This window comes from Oryza sativa, chromosome 12 (genome assembly GCF_034140825.1).
Source record: "Oryza sativa Japonica Group chromosome 12, ASM3414082v1".
Lineage (NCBI taxonomy): Eukaryota > Viridiplantae > Streptophyta > Magnoliopsida > Poales > Poaceae > Oryza > Oryza sativa.
The window spans coordinates 4,010,674-4,033,439 of NC_089046.1; the positions used below are offsets into that span (position 1 = coordinate 4,010,674).

The 22,766-nt window shown below is 43.6% G+C and overlaps 3 protein-coding genes across 9 annotated transcripts; 1 reads left to right on the top strand and 2 right to left on the bottom strand.

The window, feature by feature from the left end:
• Positions 1–1,478: 1,478 nt before the first annotated feature.
• LOC9267200 (uncharacterized) lies at positions 1,479–5,298 on the bottom strand. The gene is made up of 6 exons (XM_066306502.1): positions 3,248–5,298; positions 2,989–3,146; positions 2,742–2,793; positions 2,549–2,631; positions 2,350–2,443; positions 1,479–2,255 (listed from the first exon to the last, which is right to left on the bottom strand). The coding sequence occupies exons 1-6, from the start codon at positions 5,202–5,204 to the stop codon at positions 1,708–1,710; spliced, it is 2,892 nt and encodes a 963-aa protein (XP_066162599.1). The 5' UTR covers positions 5,205–5,298; the 3' UTR covers positions 1,479–1,707.
• On the bottom strand, positions 5,290–12,994 carry LOC4351665 (dynamin-like protein ARC5). Its single transcript, XM_015762819.3, has 17 exons — positions 12,556–12,994; positions 11,595–11,759; positions 11,307–11,429; positions 10,856–11,077; positions 9,902–10,035; positions 9,717–9,809; positions 8,614–8,677; positions 8,389–8,437; positions 8,197–8,279; positions 7,712–7,869; positions 7,572–7,632; positions 7,153–7,215; positions 6,971–7,071; positions 6,328–6,385; positions 5,916–6,248; positions 5,668–5,832; positions 5,290–5,585 (listed from the first exon to the last, which is right to left on the bottom strand). The coding sequence occupies exons 1-17, from the start codon at positions 12,940–12,942 to the stop codon at positions 5,517–5,519; spliced, it is 2,328 nt and encodes a 775-aa protein (XP_015618305.2). The 5' UTR covers positions 12,943–12,994; the 3' UTR covers positions 5,290–5,516.
• Positions 12,995–15,857: 2,863 nt separating this feature from the next.
• LOC107279578 (uncharacterized) lies at positions 15,858–21,957 on the top strand. Of its 7 annotated transcripts, XM_066306678.1 has the most exons (9): positions 15,858–16,508; positions 16,629–16,781; positions 17,165–17,440; positions 17,522–17,574; positions 17,714–17,779; positions 18,026–18,072; positions 18,162–18,203; positions 18,597–19,972; positions 21,211–21,575. In XM_066306678.1, exon 8 carries the CDS (start codon positions 18,649–18,651, stop codon positions 19,960–19,962), a length of 1,314 nt encoding a protein of 437 aa, XP_066162775.1. In that variant the 5' UTR covers positions 15,858–16,508; positions 16,629–16,781; positions 17,165–17,440; positions 17,522–17,574; positions 17,714–17,779; positions 18,026–18,072; positions 18,162–18,203; positions 18,597–18,648; the 3' UTR covers positions 19,963–19,972; positions 21,211–21,575. The 7 variants fall into 7 exon arrangements, with proteins under 7 accessions (XP_066162775.1, XP_066162773.1, XP_066162776.1 ...); XM_066306676.1 differs by lacking the exons at positions 18,026–18,072; positions 18,162–18,203; positions 21,211–21,575 and adding an exon at positions 21,655–21,957 and having other exon boundaries at positions 18,645–19,972; XM_066306679.1 differs by having other exon boundaries at positions 17,165–17,779; positions 18,645–19,972.
• Positions 21,958–22,766: the final 809 nt, after the last annotated feature.

The window sequence follows — 22,766 nt, forward strand, 5'->3', positions numbered from 1 at the left end:
AATCAAACAAGTACAATATTTGGGATAACTTATCTAGTCATCGTTGACTTGGCGGCATGGAACACCAACTCGTAGTCGATGATGGGGTAGTCTTCCTCCTCGAATACATACTCGACGAGATCGGAGATAGCGCTAGATCCCTTTTGTTGGCCACTGATCGCACCAGATTGGGTTTGTTTAGGCTGATCTTTGATGTCGATGTCTGGCGGTGTGTATTTGTGTCTATTCTAACTGAGCTTCTTGATTTGTCTGGACTTGTCTTCCCCTCCCTAGGGGGTCTTGTATTTATACCCATATATGTCCCCCTATTCAAGTAGAACTAAGGAGACCAATATGGATACAATCCGAGTAGTCTTTATAGTTTCCATGTAGAACTCTTTTTTGCCATGCCTTATCCAGATCTCCTTCTATATACGAAGTATAATTCCATATAAGACTTGGTATATGGTGGGTTCCGCCGAGCTTAGTCAATTACTATTGGGTATGTGGTATCCATAGCCCTGACAATGTATATTACAAAAAATTCTTTGAAATAATTAAGTTATCGCATGACTTCTTAACTTGTTGTATAGAAAACACACACACATTGCAAGTTGTTGCACTTGTACGCTAACTTATAAAGTTCCTACACTAAATTGCACACACCTTGTTGCGCTAGCTAGAGCGCACATTTTTTAAATTCTTGTACCAAATTGCACCAACATACCAAGTTGATGCATTTGATGCATTGTGAATGACTCTTTCAGATGCAATGTTCATGCTATTGAATCACAAACTGATTTTATCGTTACTAGTAGCTCCCCACTATAATGTAGATTGGGAAGGGATCCTATAACTGTTGTGCAGTTAAACCATGACATGTGGGCTATAGAAAAATGGGATCGACATGTCAGTGACTCAACTGCAGCGTGCAGTTAAGTTGGAGGATTTGTTTCCCCCATAACATAGATCCCCTTAAGTCCCGGGGTACACATTTCAATCTTGCCCTCATTAATTTTTTTCCTTCTCCCCTGCCACACATTTGGTGGCCAATGGGAAGTATTTTATTGATAAAATATAAAAGTGAATGAAAGCCTAAAATAAACACGTCTTGGTCAAAACAATCTAACGTAGTATAATTCTTGTTGAATTTGGAAAATAGGATTTGAATTCGGATAGCGTTGTTGTTTAGTGGGGAAACTGGAAAGCCACTGCTCTCCTCCTCTCTTTTCTCTCAACTCCCCTTTAACCATGAGGAAAGTTTATGTTTATCGGCATTGACAAGGTCAAGAGGAAACCGATGGCGGCCACTAGGATTTTAGGAAGATGTTGAAGAATGGAATGGCCAATGTCAACCAGCCATCAGAGATTTTAAACGATTTAAGATATTTCTAAAAATATATAAGTATATTGCTAATCTAGTTGTTTTTACACAGCAGTATCATGTGCTATATAATTATGGTGTGTGTAGTGCAAATTTGGTACAAAGACAAATGTAATGAATTTCATTTTGTAGAGTTGGATGTACATCCCACTAATTCACTAACTTGTTACATGGCGAAATTAATCCATAATTCTACTACCTACATATGGTAGTCAACTGAACATATTGCACATGTACTAGATCTAAGCACACACACTTCTCAGTTCTGAAAATGGATAAAAAAATTACGAAAAAAAATAAAATCATCAAAAATGTTCATACGCATGGCAGCATTTGTTCAGTAGTCAGTAGAACAGGTTACCCTGGCCTCTTATCCTGAACGGCATTCCAAAGTTTTGATAAACCCTAATCTCGCCCTGTAAGCTCGCCGTCACCACCACCAATCCCCACGCATTGCCGTCGGCGCCGCCCTTGCCGCCTCCTGGCGCCGGCGAGCCTAGCTGGCCGGAGTGCGTCAGCGGCGTCCCGGCGCTGCCCAGCTCGCCGCTCTTCGCCGGCATGCTGCACACGTCGTCGGTGCACGACACGCCGCCCTGCCGCCGCGACGGCGAGCTGCCGGAGGTCGACCCGTCGCCGCCGGCGCCGGAGGGGGCCAGCGGCCACGGCACGGCGGCGGAGACGTCCTTGCAGTAGAAGTTCTCGAAGGAGCGGATGGTGCACCACGTCTTGGGCTTCATGCCGATGCCGCCGATGCTGCCGATGGCCGCCGCCGCCGGCGGCGCGCCGCGCGCCGCGCGCCACAGGTAGACGTGCGAGTCCTCGCTCGGGCACACCACGTACCGCCCGTCCGACGTGTACGCCGCCGAGATCTGGCTGCTCGTGTTCTTGAAACCTGACATCCACCACGGACACCACCACCATTAATTGATCTCTCTGATTTTCAATTAGAGCTGAGATTTTCTCATCCATGGCCGCCGCCAGCGCACCTCTGAATTTTTGGACCATGGTGACGCCGTCGAAGACGCGGATCTGCGAGTCGGCGGAGGTGACCAGCACCTCGGAGGGGTTCCCCGGAGCAAACTGAGGTGTCCATGGCCATGGCCAAGATGAACAATTAGGCCATGTTCTTGCCAAGCTCTTAAATTTCAGCAGCTAGTCAAAGTGTGATGCATTGTGTTCATGTACCTGGAAGCCGGTGATCTTCTTCGCCTGCGACTTGCGCTTCTTCGTCTCGATGTCGATCTGCGCCTCCTGATCCAGCTTGCAATCTGCAACAAAACCCAAAAAAATCCGCAATCAAATTGATCACTTCAGTGCAACTGGATGTCAGTCTGATCATCTGATGAGTCAATGAAGAACAGAGAATGTACTGTACTACCTGTTGTCTTGTAGAACCGGCAGCTACCCTTGTGCGAGCCGATGATGGCGCCCTTGATTCGAATTGTTCACACATCAGAATTCAGAGAAAAAAAGAGAAGTAAAATGGATACGGAATTGTTGAGCTATGGAAGATGAAATGACAGTGAATATTGAGTTGTATGCACCAACTAGTTCAACTTAAAAAGCTTAAGCTGATGAGAAAAAACGGACAATTCACTTTATATTAGACTAGCGAGAGTAGATACCTGGCCATCGGGGGTGTAGGAGGCGGCGGTGACCATCTCGTTGAGGTCGGTCCAGTCGACGACCTGCCGATCAGGGATACTCCATAGCCGCACCTTGGCGTCCAGCGATCCACTGATGAAGAACCTGTCGTCCGCCGGGTTGAACTGGATGCAAGTCACTGCAAGATCGATCAAATCAATTCAATTCAATTCTTGAGATGGATTATTGTCAAGAGATATCGATTTCGAAACAAAGAAACGAATCAATGGCGACGCTGACCGTAGTCGTTGTGGGCGAACACCTTGAGGCAGGCCTTGGTGGTGGTGTCCCAAAGCCTCACCGTCTTGTCCATGGAGGAGGAGAGAAGCTGGTCGGTCTTGGACCAGGTGAGGTCGAGCACGTCGTCCTGGTGGCCCTCGAGGACGCACGCCGGCTGGTCGGCGAGCGCGAACACCTTGTCGGGGACGACGAGGTGCTCCGGCAGCGTGTCCCTGCCGCTCTTCCCCTTCACCGACTTCTTGGACAGCTGGGACAGCGCTGGCGTCGACGACGACGACGTCCCGTCCGCCGGCGCGGCGCCGGGGGGATGCGGCGGGAGGGGGCCCGAGTGGCCGTCGTTCGGCAGGCACGCCGGGGAGTTCGCCTCCACCACCTGCCAGATGCGCACCACGTGGTCCTCGCCGGCGCTGGCCAGCCACCGGCCGTCGGTGCTGAACTTGATGCTCCAGATCGACCCCTCGTGCGCCATGATCTCCTGGCACATGTACAGCCCGGTGAGCTCCTTGCACGACTTGCCGGATTGGTGCACCTTGAGCCGCTCCGTCGACGACGCCGAGGATGACGACGACGAGGTGGCGTTGGCGCCGGCGGAGGAGGTGGTCGTGGATGTGGTCGACTTGCTGTTGCCGCCGCTGTCGATGAAGCCGATGGCGACGGACTTGATGTTCTTGAGCCAGCCTCCCTTCTTCTTGCCGCCCGCCGGCTTCTCGGCCTTGGGCGGCGCGCCGCCGGAGGGCGACGCGAGCTGGCCGCTGTGATGCTGGCTCTGGCCGCGCCGCATCAGGTGCTTCACGATGGGGGTGTTGCCGATGAACTTCTCGATCTCCTCTAGCCCCAGCTGCACGCCGGTCTGGGTGTTCGACGCGGGGGCGGCATCCTTGGGCGCCGCGACGACGGCGACCTCCTTGCTGCTCTCCTGGTTCTTGGTCGCGTCGTCGCGGTCCTTGCCGCCGCCGTCGTCGGTGCGGCCTTTATCCACCGGCGCTGCCGCCGCCGCTGCCGCCGCCGGCGGCGGCGTCGTCGGGGGCACGGCGGCGGTGGGGAGATCACGTTTAGCCATGGCGTTTCGAAACTTCTCGACGAGGGAGACATCGTCGCAGCCGGCGTGCCGGGCCGGCAAGGATCGAACACGACGCACCGACGGCGACGACGGCGGTGGTGGCTTTCCAGAGGAGCCGCCGTCCCGCGCGGCGAGGCAGCCGTCGGACCGGCGCCGCGTGATGGGCTTCGCCGGCCGCTGCATCAGCATGTCGCGCGCCGACGGCCGCGGGGCCGGAGCCGCCGCCGCCGCCGCCGCGGTGGTCGGCGCGGCGGCGGCGGCGGCGGCGGAGGCGGCGGCCGGCGAAGGCAGCGGGGGCATCTTGGACACGCTCCGCGGGATGTCCACCATGCGCTTTCTGGTGCTATGTCGCCGGAGCGCGAGGTCCCGGCTGCTGGCGAGGCCGAGCCCCTGGTGAAGACGGCGGCGCCGCTCCTGTATCGACATGTCCTCGTCCATGTCATACTTGGAGAACTCGTCGTCGTCGTCGTCCTCCTCCTCCTCCTCCAGCACGGCGGCCTGATGGTGGCGGAAGCTGTACATCTTGTGGTCGCCCATGGTGGAGGCGAAGGAGACGCGGACCTCCTCGTCGTCGTCGTCGTCATCGTCGTCGGAGGGGAAGTCGGCGTCGATGTGCAGGCCGGACGGCACGCGGTCGAGGCTGCGTAGGAAGGTCTCCTTCCCGCCGCCGCTGCCGCCGCGGCGGTGGTCCTTGTCACCGCCGGTCATGTCGTCGACGACGCCGCGTTCTTGGCGGTGTCCAATGCGGGGAGCAAGCCACCATGGTTTGCGCGGGAGAGAGAGGGGTGGTGTTGGGTAATACCTATGTTTAGGGTGATGGGTTGAGAGGTTGCGAGCAAGGGGAAGAAGAGTTGCTGCTTTTTGGTGATGGATTTGGGTTGAAACAGTCGCTACCATGCATGTGATGTGACCATAAGCAGCTTTTCATTTGCATTTGCTTCAGCTTGAGTGAACCCATCTCACAGCAAAGTAAGGGTAATAATTGAACAGTAAACATCACGTAAAAGTTCTTTGTTAGTCGGTTTGCAAGGAAGGGAAACGACATTGGAAGGGTTAATATATGTATATTTACACATGAAAAGATCCAACAAAGAAGTCATAATCACACTAGACTATTATTATTACACACTAAGGGATTATTATTATTACAGCATAGAAATAATCTAACTCGACTAGAGTAGCTAGTTGCTCTGCTTCTCCTAGAGTAGCTTACTGTCTAACCTGGAGAGAATTCAGCTTCTTGTTTATCTCTGCGAATTTCTCCTTTAAGCGTTTGATCTGAAACCAGCAAATTTGCAAATAAGAATACTGAGGTAGTAATGCTTGATGTGCAAAAAAAAAATACGCAAAAGACTAGTACCCGCTTCAATTCGATCTCCAGATCTCTCTTCCTCTGCCCAAGTGAATGGCGCAGCTGAGTAACATCAAATATGCTGTCAAGATCATCTTCGAAGGCTGATTCAAGGTCTTCTCTTAGAAGCGCCGGTAATTTGTCAACAATCGGCATGAGGAGAAAGCAATTGAACTGCAATTTTGATGAGCAAAACAAGATATAAACAATAAACTTCATATACTCGTTAAGGAGTGCAGGATTTACTGCAGGGAGACCTTAAGCTCTGTGGTGACAAGAAAATGCTCTTTGATCCCATGGAAAATCTGGTGAACCAGTGCATACACAAGTCTTTCAGATGAGGGTGCCAGCCTTCTGTTCCATAGTGTGCTGTCCAAGAGATCAACAAGCCTAGTCTCTGATGCAACAGTGGGTGAATTTGCTTCTGAAGAATTACTTGATTTGAAGTCTCCCTTTGGCCTATCCTGCTTATTGTCATTCAAGCCAAAGGATTGCTCATGCAGCCCAGTCGAGTGGGCAGTAAGTGTGTTCACGGATAATTGCTCTTGTGCAACAAAGGAATCAAAGAAGTGTCTCAATCCGGCACGGTTCTATACAATGTAGCAAATCATTAGGAATGCGACGAATCCCTCGAAAGATACTAGTTCTGATTAATATTAATAACTGTACCTTATTGTGAAGGGACCAAGTGACATAACGAGTGGTGCTCACCAAATCCTCCATACATCTGCATTACACATTTCAACATGCAGATAAATCATGCCATCAGGTACAAACAATATGCATGAATGCATCATGCCATGAACCATCAGGTACAAACAATATGCATGAATGCATCATGCCATGAAGATTCAGGAGAAATCTGGACAATAACAGAAAGTTTTACTTTGACACAACACTAAATTCTGTGTCATATTTACATGAGACAAACCACTAAAATCACATTTTTCAAATATGAATATGCTCTGGAACGCACAAAATTTAATGCCATGAGATCAAAAAGGAGGGAAGACATGACAAAGATACGGATAACTCATTCAGTTCACTTCATTTGCACTTTATTATTCAATGATATTATAATTCAGCTGATACATTTCTAAGTAGAACCACTATTAAAAAAAAACTAACTAGTTTGCCAACACCATAAAATACTGTATGCCTGATAGCACAATAATCAACTAGGGAAATGCATTTCATTTGATATCAAAGAGTTTGTTGAACTGAGTTTGCAAGACCACTTGAACAAGAGTTGTACACTAGAAGGGAAACAATTATAAAGGTATTGAAATCAAGGATGCTCTTACAGTATTACCTTTCACGACATGATTGCTCAGTAGATTCAGCAAACCTATCAAATGCAGCTTTGACACGCTTCACAAGTACATCATGGCTGCTACAGTTCTCACCATCTTTCTGTTGGAATTCTATCACGGTATTACAAAAGAAAAGAGCAGAATACTAGTTGAACTGAATAACTTCAGGATTAATTAGTACCTCCAACAGAAAAGCAGATATCGGAATCAGTCTCTTCATTATGTATAATAACCTAAAACCCAGCTGCACATAATTAAGGATAGATTTTAATCGCAGAAAGGGATTAAGCAGAGGAAATATCACCCCTCATACAGACCACAACAAATTAATTCAATTACTAAATTTGTTTATACATCATGTTACATTTTTTATTGATTTCACACATTTTCTGTGGAACCCTGGCACACTCTAGTTCTGAACTTGATCCAAAAAATGATGGGACGTGCATGAAAAAAATCGGTTGATGATTTTATTGACATAATCACACAAAAGCAAGTACTATTCCAGTAGCTCAAGTGTGGAATAACAATCATGAAAGCTGAACAGGACCATCTAAATGTGATTATTAATGTGCCCACCCATGAGGTAAGCTAACCAACCTGGTGAAGATAAGGCTCAAATGTGTCACGTGCTTTTGCCACAGCTAACACACAAGCAGTCCTAACAAAAAAAGTTGAAAATGAGTAAATGTGCTATATAAATATAGTCAAAGTATGCCTGATATATGGAATGAGACTACCTGGAGTAGTTTGTCCCATCATGAATATCTTCCACACCACAAGCATTGACAATTTCCTCCCTAGTAATTGGAGGGCATCTAATACTTCCAACAACCAGACGAAATTCAGCCATTGCCCGATGGTATTGTGCGCCACCGTAGAGACGCATTCCAGCATTCTAAGAAAAGAAAAGGTATAATGAGTGCATATTCAAAAGACAGTGTGTCAAACACTCAGTGGATAATTTTGTTTTAACAGGCTGAAAAGACGATAGATATGGTAGACTTTTTGTCTTTATCTGAAAGAAAAATGACTCTACTGCTACATAAATCAATCTGTCACTGCTAACAAACTTTAGGCTCGTCAAGAACCACCAATTTAGATACAATCTATTAAAATGTTTATCTACAGTGAAGAATCATTACATCCTGTTTAAAGGCTCAAAATAAGAACCTACAGAAAATAGTAGGGCATCTTCAATACAGAGGAAAAAAACAGAACTTACAGGCATCAATTTGTTTGGGATCAGGAAATTCTCACTTCCAGTAAAAGTTCCTCCATTTATCCTCTCGTTAATTAAAGTTTCTCCTACACTCCAATAACAGTTTCAATAAATTATTGACAAAATCAGAAAGTCAGCCAACTAAGAAGAACCTCAAGTTTTCTGGTACCGAGCCGCACAAGATAAAACACCCACCAAATCTATCAGGCGGTGCCACCACCATGCCTTTCAATAGCAAAGATAACTGAAACAAGAAACAGTAAATCAGTATTCAGGTTTATTTCAACCAGCTGCTGAGCAATAGATCCAGTGGGCATTGGCTGCATATGTGTGACAACGCATGAACTTTTCTTCATTGCAAAAGTTTCAGTATCCAACTATCTGCATCAACAATAATATATGTTTCAGAGTAGTAAGCACCTTCGACAAGAATGAATCATGGAACAGGCGAGCTTTCTCCTTCATTTTTGCTTCATCCAAATCACTGTCCAGATACATATACCATCAGCAGGGTATATCAGGCATGTTTAACAACAGGGATAAATATATGGTGGAACCGTGTAAAGGCACACAAGGGGAAAAAGGAAAAATAAATAACATGTTTGAGTTTTATTCTGGGAGGGTCATTGGTTTGCTTCTTCCAGCCTTGCCATTCAATATTAGGAGGCTTAAATTTCACTCAGTGAACAGTAAAGATTTATTGCTGATGCCTGGGATGGATCTTTTTTTTTTAATCAAATGTGCAAGAGAGCTGCGCATCATTATATTAAGAAGGAAAAGAATCTAAGAAGACTCAAACAAACCCATCAGGGCAAGGCTTAGTACAAAGTTAAATTTCAATTTGGCATTGTATGGCTAACAAATTTCCAATCTTCAGTTGATGTTCTTGTTGTAATATCCCGTGTAATATTCATCATTTGTTCTTTGGTTCTGGCATTGCTCAAATAATTTAGCATGAGATTTCAGATAAATCGGATCTATTCCGGAGATAAATTGGTTGAGATTTTGAGGCTGTCACTCAACTTTGTAAGTGATTCCAGAAATAAGTAGTGAATAAATTTACTGCTGCTACACTTGGTCAATCTGGAAAGCAAGGAATAATTTTCACTTGTAATTGGCTCATGATTGAATGTTTTGGCGAAGCATAGCATAGAAGCCAAGGAATTGGAGGTTGCACTGTTGCAGCTCCCGGCCTCAAGGTTGCATCTGATAGCACTGCATTGGGACTGAAGAAAGATAACATAAACCATGGTAGCGTGATGGTTCTTGAATCTTTATGAGGGTGCTACTAGCCTACTAGAATGTCAACTAATATAGTCCACCAGGACAGTTATTTGCAATTAGGTGCTAGTAGTTGGCAGCGATTTTCCCAGTAAGAATAAAACATTTGAGCCTTGTTTTCGTTATAAGCTTTCAACTTCACCAAAGAAAAATTTATTATATGGAAACAAATACAAGTAATTTAAGGAGGAAATTAATCCATCCTTTTAAGTGTGCTATGAATGATAGGCATCATGAATCACCTGATTTCTTGATTGACTTCACGCAGCTTCCTTGTTGCACCACGATGTTCCTTCTCAAGAAGTGGAATAATTAATGGAACACTCTCAATGTACCTTGGCCATATTAGTATGCATTACTTCAAAGCAATGATACGAAGAATAATTAAAAAACATACACATGCCAGCTCTATAATGAGCAAGGATACCTCTTCCTCAGCAATTCTTCCAAAAATAGTCTCAAGTTACTCACTCCTATTCTGTTTTTCTCCTCCTTTGTAAGTCCCCTTCCCAACTTGTCCTCAAGAGATGCGACATCTTCCAACTCTCTCAATGAGATGGCCTGCAGAATGAAAGTAACCATTAGAGGCAATTCAAGGATGAAGGTAAGACAGAAGTTACCAGATTAGTAGAGTTCATATCAGCGAAAAAGCATACTGAAACTGACTAAACAGGTGACAACAGAGAAGAATGCTGGCAGCATTTATGTTCAACAAAGAAGTTATTCGTCACATTTCAAATGTCCTTCCCGAACAGTAATATTTAAGGGTGATCAGTCTATTTACATTACTGAAACTAAGAAATAAGCAGTAGTGAAGTAGGATTATGTGTTTGTAACACTTTCTTCCTGTGATGTCTTGATCATATAAAAGTGCGCAGAAATATGGGAGCATATTTAAGGGTAGCCATTTATAGAGTTTGGGAAGTATCGGGTATTTCCATGTATTACAAGATCCACAAGCTATCATGAAACATATAGTGTAACTCCAGAATAGTTAACTACGGAGTAAAACCCAACTGCCTACAAAAATATTTAAACCTACATGGGTTTTTCACATATATAACTATATTCTAAAAGTTACCTGCAAATTTTAAATTCTGGAACCTACAATACTTAAAATGTAGATTTGCATCCATATAAAACAAATTAATAATTGTTTCTAATTTATCATTTAATAATCAGGTAATCTTCCTTGATAATGTAAAAATTTCACAGCAAATAGGACCAGATGACCAATTGGCTTGCCCACATATTGCTTACAAAACTCACAGTGACTTAACAAAGTAACACCCATCAAACTTGCCAGCAAAAGAAAATTATTCGAACACTTTGGCAGAACATAAATCTCTATGTTAAGTGATACTGGCACGTGATGTCTCACCTTCTTGAACTCTTCATTTGATCTGAATACAGCTTCATGGCAGGAGCCAACTCTCCCCGAAGGCACTGATGTGAAAAAGGGATAATCCCCCAGTAAGGAACCATCTAGAGCACAGGTCGGGGGGTGAAGAAAGACTTCAACATCAGAGGCTCGTGCAAACTGTAAAATTTTAGTGTCCAGTTTTGTGGAGACTAGAACAGTCCTTGCAAGATCAGGATCAACCTGCAGTATGAAAAAGGGAAACACAAAACATAGCTTACTGGCACTGCTTACAGGTTAACAAAATAATTGTGTGTTGAACGTTTGAAGTTTGAACTTGATATAGTAAGCACGCCTTTTGTTTAAACATAGTAACCCAGTAAATAAGGTACAACTAATGTGGAATCACAAGAGACCATGAGAATGTCATTGAGCACCTTTTGATAAGAAAAGCTAGTTTTAAAGTGCAAACCTGCATCACCACTCTCCTTGTAGTTGCATTGCTCCAGTCACTACAATCTTCAAGGCAAAGTATTATGGTTTCCTTATGCTTTATTTTCGCACGAACAAGGGTCTCTACAGCACAAGCTTGGCTCTGCAGGTCGCAAGATTACCAATGGATAACCTTATTAAATATTAATATAATAAAAAGGAGTTCATAGTAGGGTCATAGAAAGTGAAGTTTCAGTGGAAACAAAAGACCTTAAAGGCTGAAAAGAATCAGCCTTAACTGACAGCAAGCAAGAATAGGGGGAAATACCTGCAAAACTCGGTTTTTACGGCCAGGAGCTGGTAGGATGAGGCCTGGAGTGTCAATAATGGTGAGATTAGGGCAATGCTTGTATTCTATCCTTATTATAATTTCTTTTTCTGAAAATTGGGAAGGATCATTCTCCAGCCTCATGTTTTCGGCTTCTATGTATGCCTGAAAGTAAATATTCCTATAAAATGTCAATCACCTAATGCAAGAACAGTCCAATAACTTGAATCTTCTCTGAGTTCTAAGCTGTAAGTTGATAATAATGAAATCAACAAGTGAACATTTGTTTCTTACAAATGAAACAGCTAAAATAAAATATTGATGTTTCAGGTTGACAATAATAAATAATTAACAACTGGGAAAATTCTCGTATCAGTTTGGCGTCAAAACTATTTATATTGAGTATTGACATAACTACCCTTTATAGTGAATATAGCATCTATTCATCATTTAATCGGCAAAGGTTAGACTCCTGGCATCTAGCGGTTATCAGCATAGTTGGTGTACTAGCCCATAGAGGCTAGAATCCTCTTTTCTTAAGAAAATATCAGTAACACGGCTCCCTCCCTTCGATCTCATTCATTAAGTTACCTAATACCGATATCATACTAGCCGAAACCACAACATTGAATTCATAGTAGACAGATAGAGTTAGTTAAGCTAGCCTAGTACAGCATAACATAGCTACAGAAAGGATAATCACACAAACAAATGAAGTGCGTTACATTACATTCATACACCTCATGCCCTCATTTCCCCCCTTCCTGGTTCTTCTTAAACGAGTTTTATATTTCACCAATTTCGCAAATAAATCATTTCCTAGCACCACAAAACCTCCTGCTAGCATATGACACCAGCAATTACATGAATAATGCTGTCATAATAGAGATGCCATCAGATTGGAACGGATAGGCGCAACACACGACACTGGCATTTCCACGAACACGTGTGCGCACGGTACCTGGATGTCGGCGAGCGGCATTGCGCGGCCGGCGACACCGGCCTCTTCGTCCTCGTCGTCCCCCGCGCCCGAGCCGGCGAGGAGGCGGCAGCGCGGGGCGTGGCAGCGCGGGTTGAAGCGGAGGTGGAGCGCGACGGGGCGGCGCGTCTTGGTGCCTCCGCCGACGTGGTTGAACTGGAACCCCATCAGCGCCTCGACCAGCGCGCTCTTGCCGTCCGTCTGGTGGCCGACGACCACCACCGCTGGCGCGGGCGCCGCCGCGCCGCCCAGCTCCGCCGCCAGGCCCTGCAGCTCGTTGTAGGCCTCGTACAGCAGCCCCCGCGCCTCCTCCCAATCATCCTCCACCGCCGCTGCAGCCGGTGAGAGGGATTCCGGCGGCGTCGCCATTGCGATTGGGTCACGCGTGGTTTAGGAGGGGTTTCGAAGTGCGCCGTGCGTTATCCCTTTTCTTTCTCTCTCTCCTTTTCTTTTCTTTTTACGGTCTGTTTGGTTGGTTTTCTTTTTACGGTCTTTTTGGTTGGAGGGAGTTTTCAGAAGGGATTGGTAGTTTAGAGGGATAAGGCTATTAACTGTTTTGTTTGGTTGGGAGATATGGGAATTTTGGTGGGATGGGATGGGGAATTGAGGAATAAACTCCCTCCTTTTCAATACCTGGGTAGGGGCAGATAATTGGGAGGGAATTCCTCCTTTACTTCGTCTAAGCAAATCTCAGCCATCCGTTTTCATTAATGATCTAATCTTTAACTAAACTCCCTATCAATTTCCACCACCTCTACCAAACAAGAGACTAGGATGAAAAATCAAATTCACATCTTAATCTCACCATCAATTCCGTGTAAACTCCCAATCCCCTTCCCTCAAGTTGCCAAACAAGACGTCAGTAAATTTAGGGCATATGATTAATGTCATTTTCAATCATACCATTTTCTAATAAAGTTATAAAAATACATATATTTAGTTTATCGTCAAATTTAGTAAATACATAAAAATCATGTCAAAATTTTAACAATATTACCATCTTGCTAATCTGAGCATGCCATTGGAGTAGATTAGTATTACTACTGCATAACATTTTTCGTGGCAGTGGAAATGATAATTTTCTAACCATCCGTTCAAATAAGCTTTAATTCAATTCAGGTCATATATCAAATATGTTTAAAAATATAATAATATTTTCAGTGTAACTGATAAGATATACCTCATTTATTTGTATTTGTAACAGCTGAAAACCATGTAACTAGTTTTTTACGGAATGGTACTTTTACCGATAAGATGGAAATTCATTCCCCGTTAAGAGAAGATGTTTGACTCCGATCTTCTTATCTGCTCGTACCTCACTTACAGTCTCCAAGTTTTACTTGATTGGTCATCTGCATGTAAAAATACTATATATGTAGTGGAAATTACGAGGGAAAGGTATTGAATTATGGGTAAATATATATTGCAAACCACAAATATAGTGAAAACTTAGAAATTACTGTTGGATCTTAAAAATAGACGTCTGAGATTTGTCCATATCACCAAAAGTAAAAAAATTATTCTCAAAGTCAACCATGAGTAAAATCTTACTCAGGCGTTCATTTTTTAATCCAATGATAGTTTCCACTACATATATGGTTACATATATTTTTTTCCTTGAATTTTCTTTGAATCGCAAGCTATAGCCACAAGCCACATCAAGGACCAACCAGGAGGATGCACTAAAGTTAGCCACTTACTACAAGTCGCCAGATTAGTTATATCGTGGTATGCTAAATTAGCTTGCTCCCCTCTTGTATCTAGTGTAACATATCCTAGAGCTCTAACCCATCGATAGCAGCATGTCAGATAAGGGACTTGGTGCTTGGAGGTTTCGCCGAGATTACCACAGGAGGTGGTTTCTCCAATGAAGATTGGCTTGGGAGGCCCAACCCAGCCGACATTCATCTTCTTTCAAGTCGGAAGCATCACCTTTCTAGTCCTCGTTATTTCACCGCCTCTTTTAACTACTCGTCTACTAGCAGCCGAGGCCCGCAGATCAACAAATAAGGTATAGAAACAAGATCCAGAAGCAATGGTATCCCATCCAAAAAACCAACCTTCACTCTCCTACAGGATGCAAAGTTTTTAAAAAGGAGAAGTAGACGTTGCTCCAATCTACTCAACACATCTCCCCGTACAAATTTTGTCAAGACAAGTTCTACCAATCTGGCAGGATGCAAGGTTTTCGTCTAGGAGGTTGAAACGATGATTACATCCCTGCCAGCCAAATCTCCCGTGGACTTTCCTCAAAAGAAAGAAAATAACCTGCTATTGTACCTGCTTTGATGCAGCCCGCTGCAGCTATCGCCACAAGCCACCGCAAGCACCACAGTCGATGTCGACACCTGCCGCAGCCACCGCGCTGCAGCCTAACGCTGCCCAATTGTTTTCAGTGGTAAATTTGCAATTCATAATTTTATAAATGGCTATTTCGTGTCAGGGGGTGAAAGTAATGGCATGCAATTCTCTTTATTTGAAAAGTTTATGAAAAATTAAAATAAATTAGTCACACGTAAAATACTATTCATATTTTATCATCTATTACCTCCATGTCAGGTTATAAGACTTTCTAACCTGATATAGATATATGAATGTGGACAATGCTAGAAAATCTTATAACCTGAAATTCTATATGAATGTGGACAATGCTAAAAAGTCTTATAACCTGAACCAGAGGAAGTAATAACAATAAAAATACAAATTATAAAAAAAAAGTTCAAATAAGACAAACGGTCAAAAATTGGATGTGAAAAGTGCAAAACAACTCTTATTTTAGAACAGTGAGAGTAGCAAAAAAAATTATTGATATTGAGATAAAGGGCGGAGTAGTCGAGTATATCGTGTAAAAGAAAAAGAAATCAACTGTCTCGATCTCGTTGTCTCCTCCGCTCCTTGCGCTGCCGCCAAGACGAACAGGGGAGGGCCGGGCGGCGATCTCCATCTGGCGAGCAAGAGCGGAGGGGAGGGGAGGGGATCCTGGTGCGTCCTCTTTCTGATTCATCTCTCTCTCTCCCACCCCCACCGGGACTGGAATTTGCTTGCGTTCGTCGACCCTACTAGCTTCTCCTCCTCCTTAATTAATTTCATAGCCTTAAACCTCTCTTAATTCAAGTAATCCTATAATACTATACAAGTGATCCCCACTTAGTGTAGTTATTAGGGATTTTTCTGAGTTGTGGTTAAGCCACGTCATCCCTTTTTTTCAGCCGTTCGATGAAAGCCCCACTAACCGTCCGATCGCAAACATCCTTTTGCCGCCGCCGCCGGGCCTCCCCCATCGCAAGCTGCTTCCTCCCACCACTCCCCGCGCGGCCGGACGCGCTCGCTTCCTCTCCCCCATCGCGCGCGCCAGAGTAGGCCCGCCGCCGAACGCCCTCGCTTCCTCTCCCACATCGTGCCCGCCATCGCTTCCTCTCCCCCGTCGCGCGCGCCAGCGCACGCGCAGGTGCCACCCTCCCACTCCCTTTCCCTCGCCTGGCGCCAGCCTCTCCCTCTCCCCACGGTCATCGCTTCCTCTCCCTTCGGTTTCCCCAATTTATTCCGAGCAATCATTATAAGAGGGAAGTCGAGCATTTGTCGAGCGATATGTAACCATTATATTGTGCGATAAATCATCCGTGGTTTTCAGCTTCCCTGGCCATCGCTTGAATCCTCGGCCATCTCCATACTTTCTTTTTTATCTGGTTGGGCGCTCAAGAGAATTGCCGATCTGAGGAGTCTGGGATGGATTAAACACCCGCACTCAAGGGATTCATTTTGCAAATGAAGTTCAGGGTCTATTCGTCGTGGCTGCAAGCCTGCGGCTCTCCTGAAGGTCAGATAAAATGTGAGGCTAGCAGAGTTCACCCAAAAAAATGACGTGCATGGTTATTCTGTTGCTACGTAACTCCAATCCTATGCGTCATGGTTTGTTGCTCCTAATTCTACACTAGGTATATATGAGAACTCCTGTTCCTCTTGCTGATCTACATTTGCTTCTATTTTTATCTATAGGGAAATCAGCGCTCCATGTTCCTCTTGCTGATCTATATTTGCTTTTATTTTATCTACAGGAAAATCACTTTTATAGCTTCTATAAAAAAGTTGTGAGTGAGAAGAAATTGTTCTACCTGTGATCAAATTTTATCAGCAAATAAAGGAAGCTATAGCTATTTTAATCGGTTGAGGATTGGGCATGGTTTATATTGCTCTCCATTCCATTAATGGTAATTTGGAGAACTATTTCTTTACTGCAACGATTCCATTCTATATATTTAGCTACACTGAATTGGTTATGGCAATCTGTACAACTATTTCATTACTGCAACAATTTATTTGAGGTATGATTATCATGAGCCTCATGCCACTCTTACTTATAATTATATCAAATAACTATTCTAAGAAAGTAAAAAAATAAGTTTTTTTGGATCTCTCTCTTACACCATGTTTAGATGGTCCTCAATCTCGGGCTATTCAAACAAGGCCTTAGCAAGAATGACTTTTTTGCTCCTTTGATCAGTATCAAAACAAAGAAAATTAGTTTTATATGAAGTCAAATATCACATCTTTACAGCCTTCTAAATTGATCAATAATCCTACACTTTTGCAGGGACCATGCTCAAAAAGTAGTACTCAGGACAATATGGATTTCAACAAAGATGAGTACTGCAAAAATCAAAGGAGGGAGTTGTAGTCATCTTTAATTCATTGGTCTTTTGTTTTTACTTGAACGACTAGAGGGGAGGCCCCTGCAGCATCGTTGTTGGTTTGTTTTAATAGAGGAATGAATATTGATTCATCTTCTAAGTTTGTTATCAGTTATGTGCTTAAGAAGAGTTTCCCAATTGAGAGCACTATGTCAACCCCTATGCTGACAAATGAAGAGGTTAGTACATACTGGACTACTATTTTATATCACTTAAATATTTTTCAATCTAACTAACAAACTAATCCAAAACCTTCCAAGAACAAAGTTCTACTCCATCTTTCACCGCCTATGACATGTACAAGTATCCTCAGGTTTGTTGTTCTCTCATATTTTCTATTCATATCTCCATCTAAGACTACATACTATCTCAGGTTTGTTGTTCTCTCATATTTTCTATTCATATCTCCATCTAAGACTACATACTATCTGCTAATGTCAAATCAATTTCAGCGCAACTGTTGACAAAACAGGAACATCCAAAGACGGTACAGCTGGTAACATATCAACTGAAAAAAGGTGAAAGATATTTCACTTCCATGCTTAATCAAATACATGAATATAATCCTAAAATATATTTACAGCAGCTGAACTACAAAGAAAAGCATCGATTTTAGTGAAGATTCCACTGAGGAAACTAGAAAGTATACTGTATTTTATAACACCATGTATATACTGCGTATACCATTTCTCATCATTTTAATATTTTGTGACAAACAAATATCCGCTCAAACCCTCCCTTACTGTACTTCTTTCCCTTTTCAGTAACAAAGAACTTTGATTAACCCCATCCTCAAAAGTCAGAAGGAAGAGTATGTACTACGTTGAACATCCCCCAGAATAACAAAATTTAACTAAAATACTAATTGCAATATGTTATGAACCATTTCATAAAGCATAGTCCTCCAGTCAGCAGTGCCGAATGACCTGGCTCACAAAAAGGGTAATTCTTCTTCACAAAACCAATGTCTAATTAACTACATTACCATGCAAGCAAATCCAATTGTTTAATACTAATACTAATTCATCTTCGAACCAAATTTTACCGGTCAACCCATCCTCCTCGAGCTAAAGACCACATATGATTTGATATAATAACATCCTTTGATTGTTCCAAGTTATTTGTTATTTTGTCAAACATGTTCTGTTATCATCATTGTCATGCCTCTACTTTTCGAAACTAACATGTAAGACATCACGTACCAAAAATGTCATTAAAAAACCGGTTTGCATGTTCAATAAAAAATGGATTTACACAGAAATGCTACTTAACTTTGAAATATTTCTACTTGCATACAAACTATTATTCTTACGGTAGTTCTAAAAGTTTCCGCAGCAACGCGCGGGGTATCATCCAGTAACAGTTTGTTTGTTCACCCAAAAGCCCCATGTCCCAAGTTGGATCCGTCCCTGTCGACGATACGAGTGCTGATGCTGCAGCGGCGCCGGAGGAGGAGAAGAAGAAGAAGAAGATGGCCGGAGCCATATTCGATACGCAGCTCATCATTCGCGAGCCGGTGACGGGCACGGGGGCCGCCAGCCACCGCACGACCACCACCGGGTTCCCCTTCTCGGTGTCGCTGAGCCTCGCCGCGCCGCCGGCGATCTCCCACGTCCACCTGCACCCGATGGCGGCGCCCCACACCCTCAAGCACGGCCTCTCCTCGCTCCTCGCCGCGGACGCCCACCACCTCCTCCTCTGCGTCGTCGTCCCCGTCAAGACCAGGTACTACAGCTACGACCACCCGGAGGAGTTCTTCGTCTACACCGCCGCCTCTGCCCTCACCCCTACGCTGACGCGCCTCCCTGCTTTCCCCGACGGCCGCCAGCGCTCGTCCGGGGACATCGGCATCTTGACCCATGGTGGTGGTGGCTTCACCGTTTCATCTTTGCAGATGTGGATGGTGGGGGAAGGAACAATCACCGTTAAGGAGCTAGAGGAAGGAACCGCAATCATTGAGGAGTTTGCCAAGCTCACCTTACTCCATTGTTCAGGCGGCGACAGGGATAACAACAACAGCAGCAGCAACAGCTGGGTTGTCAAGAAGCTAGCTCTGCCTCCTTTTGACTCAGATTATGGGGGGCATTCTGGACTGATAAGCAAGTGGAGCAGCCAAATCGCCTTCTCCCACGGCGGCAAGGTCTATTGGGCTAGCTACAACATTGGCCTTATCTTCTGTGATGTCTTGGAATCTCTGCCCAAGCTCCAATTGATCAAGTTCCCTTTTCCTGAGAGCGAAATTCAACTCTTGTTCCATGTTAAGACTGACAATTGTGGACCAACTGCGTCCTTCAGGACAGTCGGTGTCTCTGATGGGAAGATCAAGTTCGTAGATGTTGACAAGTGCCGCTCCCGGCCCTCTGCCATCGTTATCAGGGCGTGGACACTGCAAATGCCACAGATGGTATGGAAGTTGGATGATGTGCTCGATGTCAACGGCCTGTGGGGGTCAGCATCCTTCAAGAAATACGGTTTGCATCAGTGGGTACCAGAGTATCCTGTGGTGAGCTTACTAGACCCACACATTGTGCACTTTGTGCTGCGCCAACCTATATACCATGAGCAGGTCTGGATGATCACAGTTGACATGAGGGCCAAGTCAGTTGTGTCGTGCAAGAACTATCCAAACGGTGAGAAGGGGTATGAATACAAGGGGCTGTTGTTCAACCCATATTACATCTCTAGTGAGCTCTCAAAGTAATTACAGTCAGGTAATGAATGATTTCAATGTATTATCACTCATTATTTTTTTGCATATTGTTGTGCATGTCGTTGGTCTTGGTCCTATGACTCTTGTATGGCTTTGATCTATGCTTCGATCTAATCACGTACTTGGTATACCATCTGGCTCAACCTGTGAGGTTGGGTCGTCTAGTTACATAATTTAGGGCTCTGGCCACTCAACCAAGCGCATTCAGCACTCTCCCAACTTACTTCCAATCCAATTTGGTCACTGCTAGTGATATCCTATCCCATTGTCGCTCTCAACAATTCCGTCATGACAATAGGTCTTCCATACCCCTGGATTTCAGGAACTCAACTATGGGAACATAAGTTAGTCATGAAAACAGCTGTGCCACATTCTAGAACAAGTCCATAAACGACCATGCAAGTGTTAATCGATCAAAGTCATTTTAAGCATCCTCTTTTGGTAAGACAGCACCTGCATTGAAATTTTGGTGCTAGCTTTAGTCCGGCTTGTAAATCAAACTGGTTGACAGCTTAATCATAACCTGTTAAATTCTAAATTTGGAAGAACATGTAAACCTTTTCTTCGGTGAGCCTCACAGAAAGTTATAGCAAAACACTGCTTCTATTCTTCCAAGTTTTTAATCAATGGTTGTCAAGTAAATTCTTAGCCTGCTAGAAGGCTCGCTTTTAGAATTACAATTGCTATCCTGAAATCTACATGTGGGTTGTCATAGCTCAAGATTACGGAGAATAGTTCATTTGAAGATTGTTGCCTTAGTACCTTGTCCCGTCTTATTGGCTATTGCTTTTGCTTAGATGGGGATATTCTGATACACGGTCAACACTCAACACTAATGGTTCGCCTGGACAAGTTATAGAACATCCTTCTCAATATTTGAAGCACTTTGTTTACATATTAGTTGAATTTGGAATTTACAATCATTTAGAGAAAAATTTAGAGTTACAGTTAGAAGTAATTTATTATAAGTACTTGGTTACATGTAGAGGGGAAAATGAAACACTGGATCCCATCTTCTGTCCTGCAACATATAAGCGGCTATGAACATTTGAATTTTAAAACCTGATTTTGATGTTTGTATCATCGATTTTTTTTTCAAGCATTGGCTTTTAAATCGCTAAGAACACATATAAAAATTTTACCCATAAATTATTTATAGTCTACACTATGAACTTCATGTTGGGGGAAAAAGTGATGCACTGTCTGATGCTTTATTGAAGTCTGCACTCTGAACTTCAGGTTAGGATGACAGCAAGTGTGGCAGTAAATAGGACTGAAGACATCGAATCCAATTTCATGTTTCCTGACTGTCCACTATCAAGATGATCATGTGGGCTTTGGTGCTGTGAGATTTTTAGATATGCCTTTGCTGCCACAGTTTGAACTGTATTATTGGATGGAGCATTCCAAGATTTGTTGTTTGTGCTTTCTATTTCGATTGTCTTCATAGAAGTTTAGGCCCTTCTAGTAAGGTTATTATATATTTTACTTTTACTGTTTTTAAGCAGTTGGCTTTAAGACACATGTCCCAGGGTGAAATCCTAACTTCAGTCCACACAATGGGAAAAAAGATACTAAAATCTAGCTTTGACCTATTGGTGCAAGAGTGGTTTATATGGCTTTAAAAGCCAATGAAAAAGAACTGTCTGTTTACACTTTGTTTTCTTTTCTTTTTTTACTTAGGAGGTGGCTGATAAGCCCAAAGAGAGGACATTTTCGCTGGGCCAAAGAGAGGACATTTGAAGAGGAAAATTGAGATATATAGTGAGTTTTTGGAGAAAAATTTAGATATGTACAAAAGTACAAGGCCATTACTAGATTACTTTAATCTGGCATCCTTAGGACATATGAACAATGTCTAACGCAATTCCTATCTTCATTTATGTCACTAGGATGCAACCATAGAAACGATAATGTCTATCTTCGTTTATGGCGCAATTTATATTTTCTAATATGTTTAGAACTCTAATTCCTTTTTCACTTCCTCTTACTTCTCACAATCGATCATGTTTGTTTAGAAAGTGTGTTGAAGACATTCTTCTCTAATTCCTTTTCTATTTTCTCTCATTTCTCATAATAGATTATATTTGTCTAGAACTCTAATTCCTTCTTTTTTTCCTCTTCTCAAAATCGATCATACTATTTGTTTAGAAAGTGTGTTGAAGATATTTTCTCTATCTCAATGCAGTGTCTTCCTTCTTAGGTTTTGTGTTTAAACTGCAAAAACGTTTCCGTGAGGACGTCCCACGTGCGCCATATCAGATGCATTAATCTTAGAAGATTGTTCTATTCCTTTCCTCCAAATTACAAAATCATATATGATTCAACCAAAAAATTTTTTGAATGACAGTGCGAAGTTCATACTGATAGAGCAGAAAAAAATTACAAGATTACAACCCTGGAAGGCCGTAACCAGGAAAAAAAAGTATACCATCACCCACACACCGACAGCGCCAAACACAAACCCAAGAGGAGGCTAGCACCGGACCGGCCGTCGCTAAGCGTGACCGACCACCGCTATGTCAACAAAGGAACTACAACAGGGAACGCCCAAAACCCAACCCTTACACCTGACACAAAACCCGCTCTATCCACATATAAGGGATTCAGGGTGAGAGAGAAGATGGAACCGCTCTCCCCCCTAGCCCCCCGACACGGCCAGCTTGTATAAACTAGGACGTCGATACGAGAGGAAGAGACTCTAAAGTGAGCTCGCAATAGTTATTTGGGTGGCTTTGGCAAGGGTGCTGCCATGACGACATCTCTAGGGAGAGAAACGACGAAGGCATCGCCGC

Excerpts from the sequence above, each read along its gene's own strand:
- LOC107279578 (XM_066306676.1), top strand. The coding sequence starts at position 17,339 with ATGAATATTGATTCATCTTCTAAGTTTGTTATCAGTTATGTGCTTAAG. Across the intron at positions 17,441-17,521 it reads CTATGCTGACAAATGAAGAG|AACAAAGTTCTACTCCATCT; the intron begins GTTAGTACATAC and ends AAACCTTCCAAG. Across the intron at positions 17,575-17,713 it reads ACATGTACAAGTATCCTCAG|CGCAACTGTTGACAAAACAG; the intron begins GTTTGTTGTTCT and ends AATCAATTTCAG.
- LOC9267200 (XM_066306502.1), bottom strand. The coding sequence starts at position 5,204 with ATGGTAGCGACTGTTTCAACCCAAATCCATCACCAAAAAGCAGCAACT. Across the intron at positions 2,794-2,988 it reads CCTACACCCCCGATGGCCAG|GGCGCCATCATCGGCTCGCA; the intron begins GTATCTACTCTC and ends ATTCGAATCAAG. Across the intron at positions 2,444-2,548 it reads AGAAGATCACCGGCTTCCAG|TTTGCTCCGGGGAACCCCTC; the intron begins GTACATGAACAC and ends TGGACACCTCAG.
- LOC4351665 (XM_015762819.3), bottom strand. The coding sequence starts at position 12,942 with ATGGCGACGCCGCCGGAATCCCTCTCACCGGCTGCAGCGGCGGTGGAG. Across the intron at positions 8,280-8,388 it reads GGCACCGCCTGATAGATTTG|GAGAAACTTTAATTAACGAG; the intron begins GTGGGTGTTTTA and ends ATTGGAGTGTAG. Across the intron at positions 7,870-8,196 it reads TCCCAAACAAATTGATGCCT|AATGCTGGAATGCGTCTCTA; the intron begins GTAAGTTCTGTT and ends TTCTTTTCTTAG.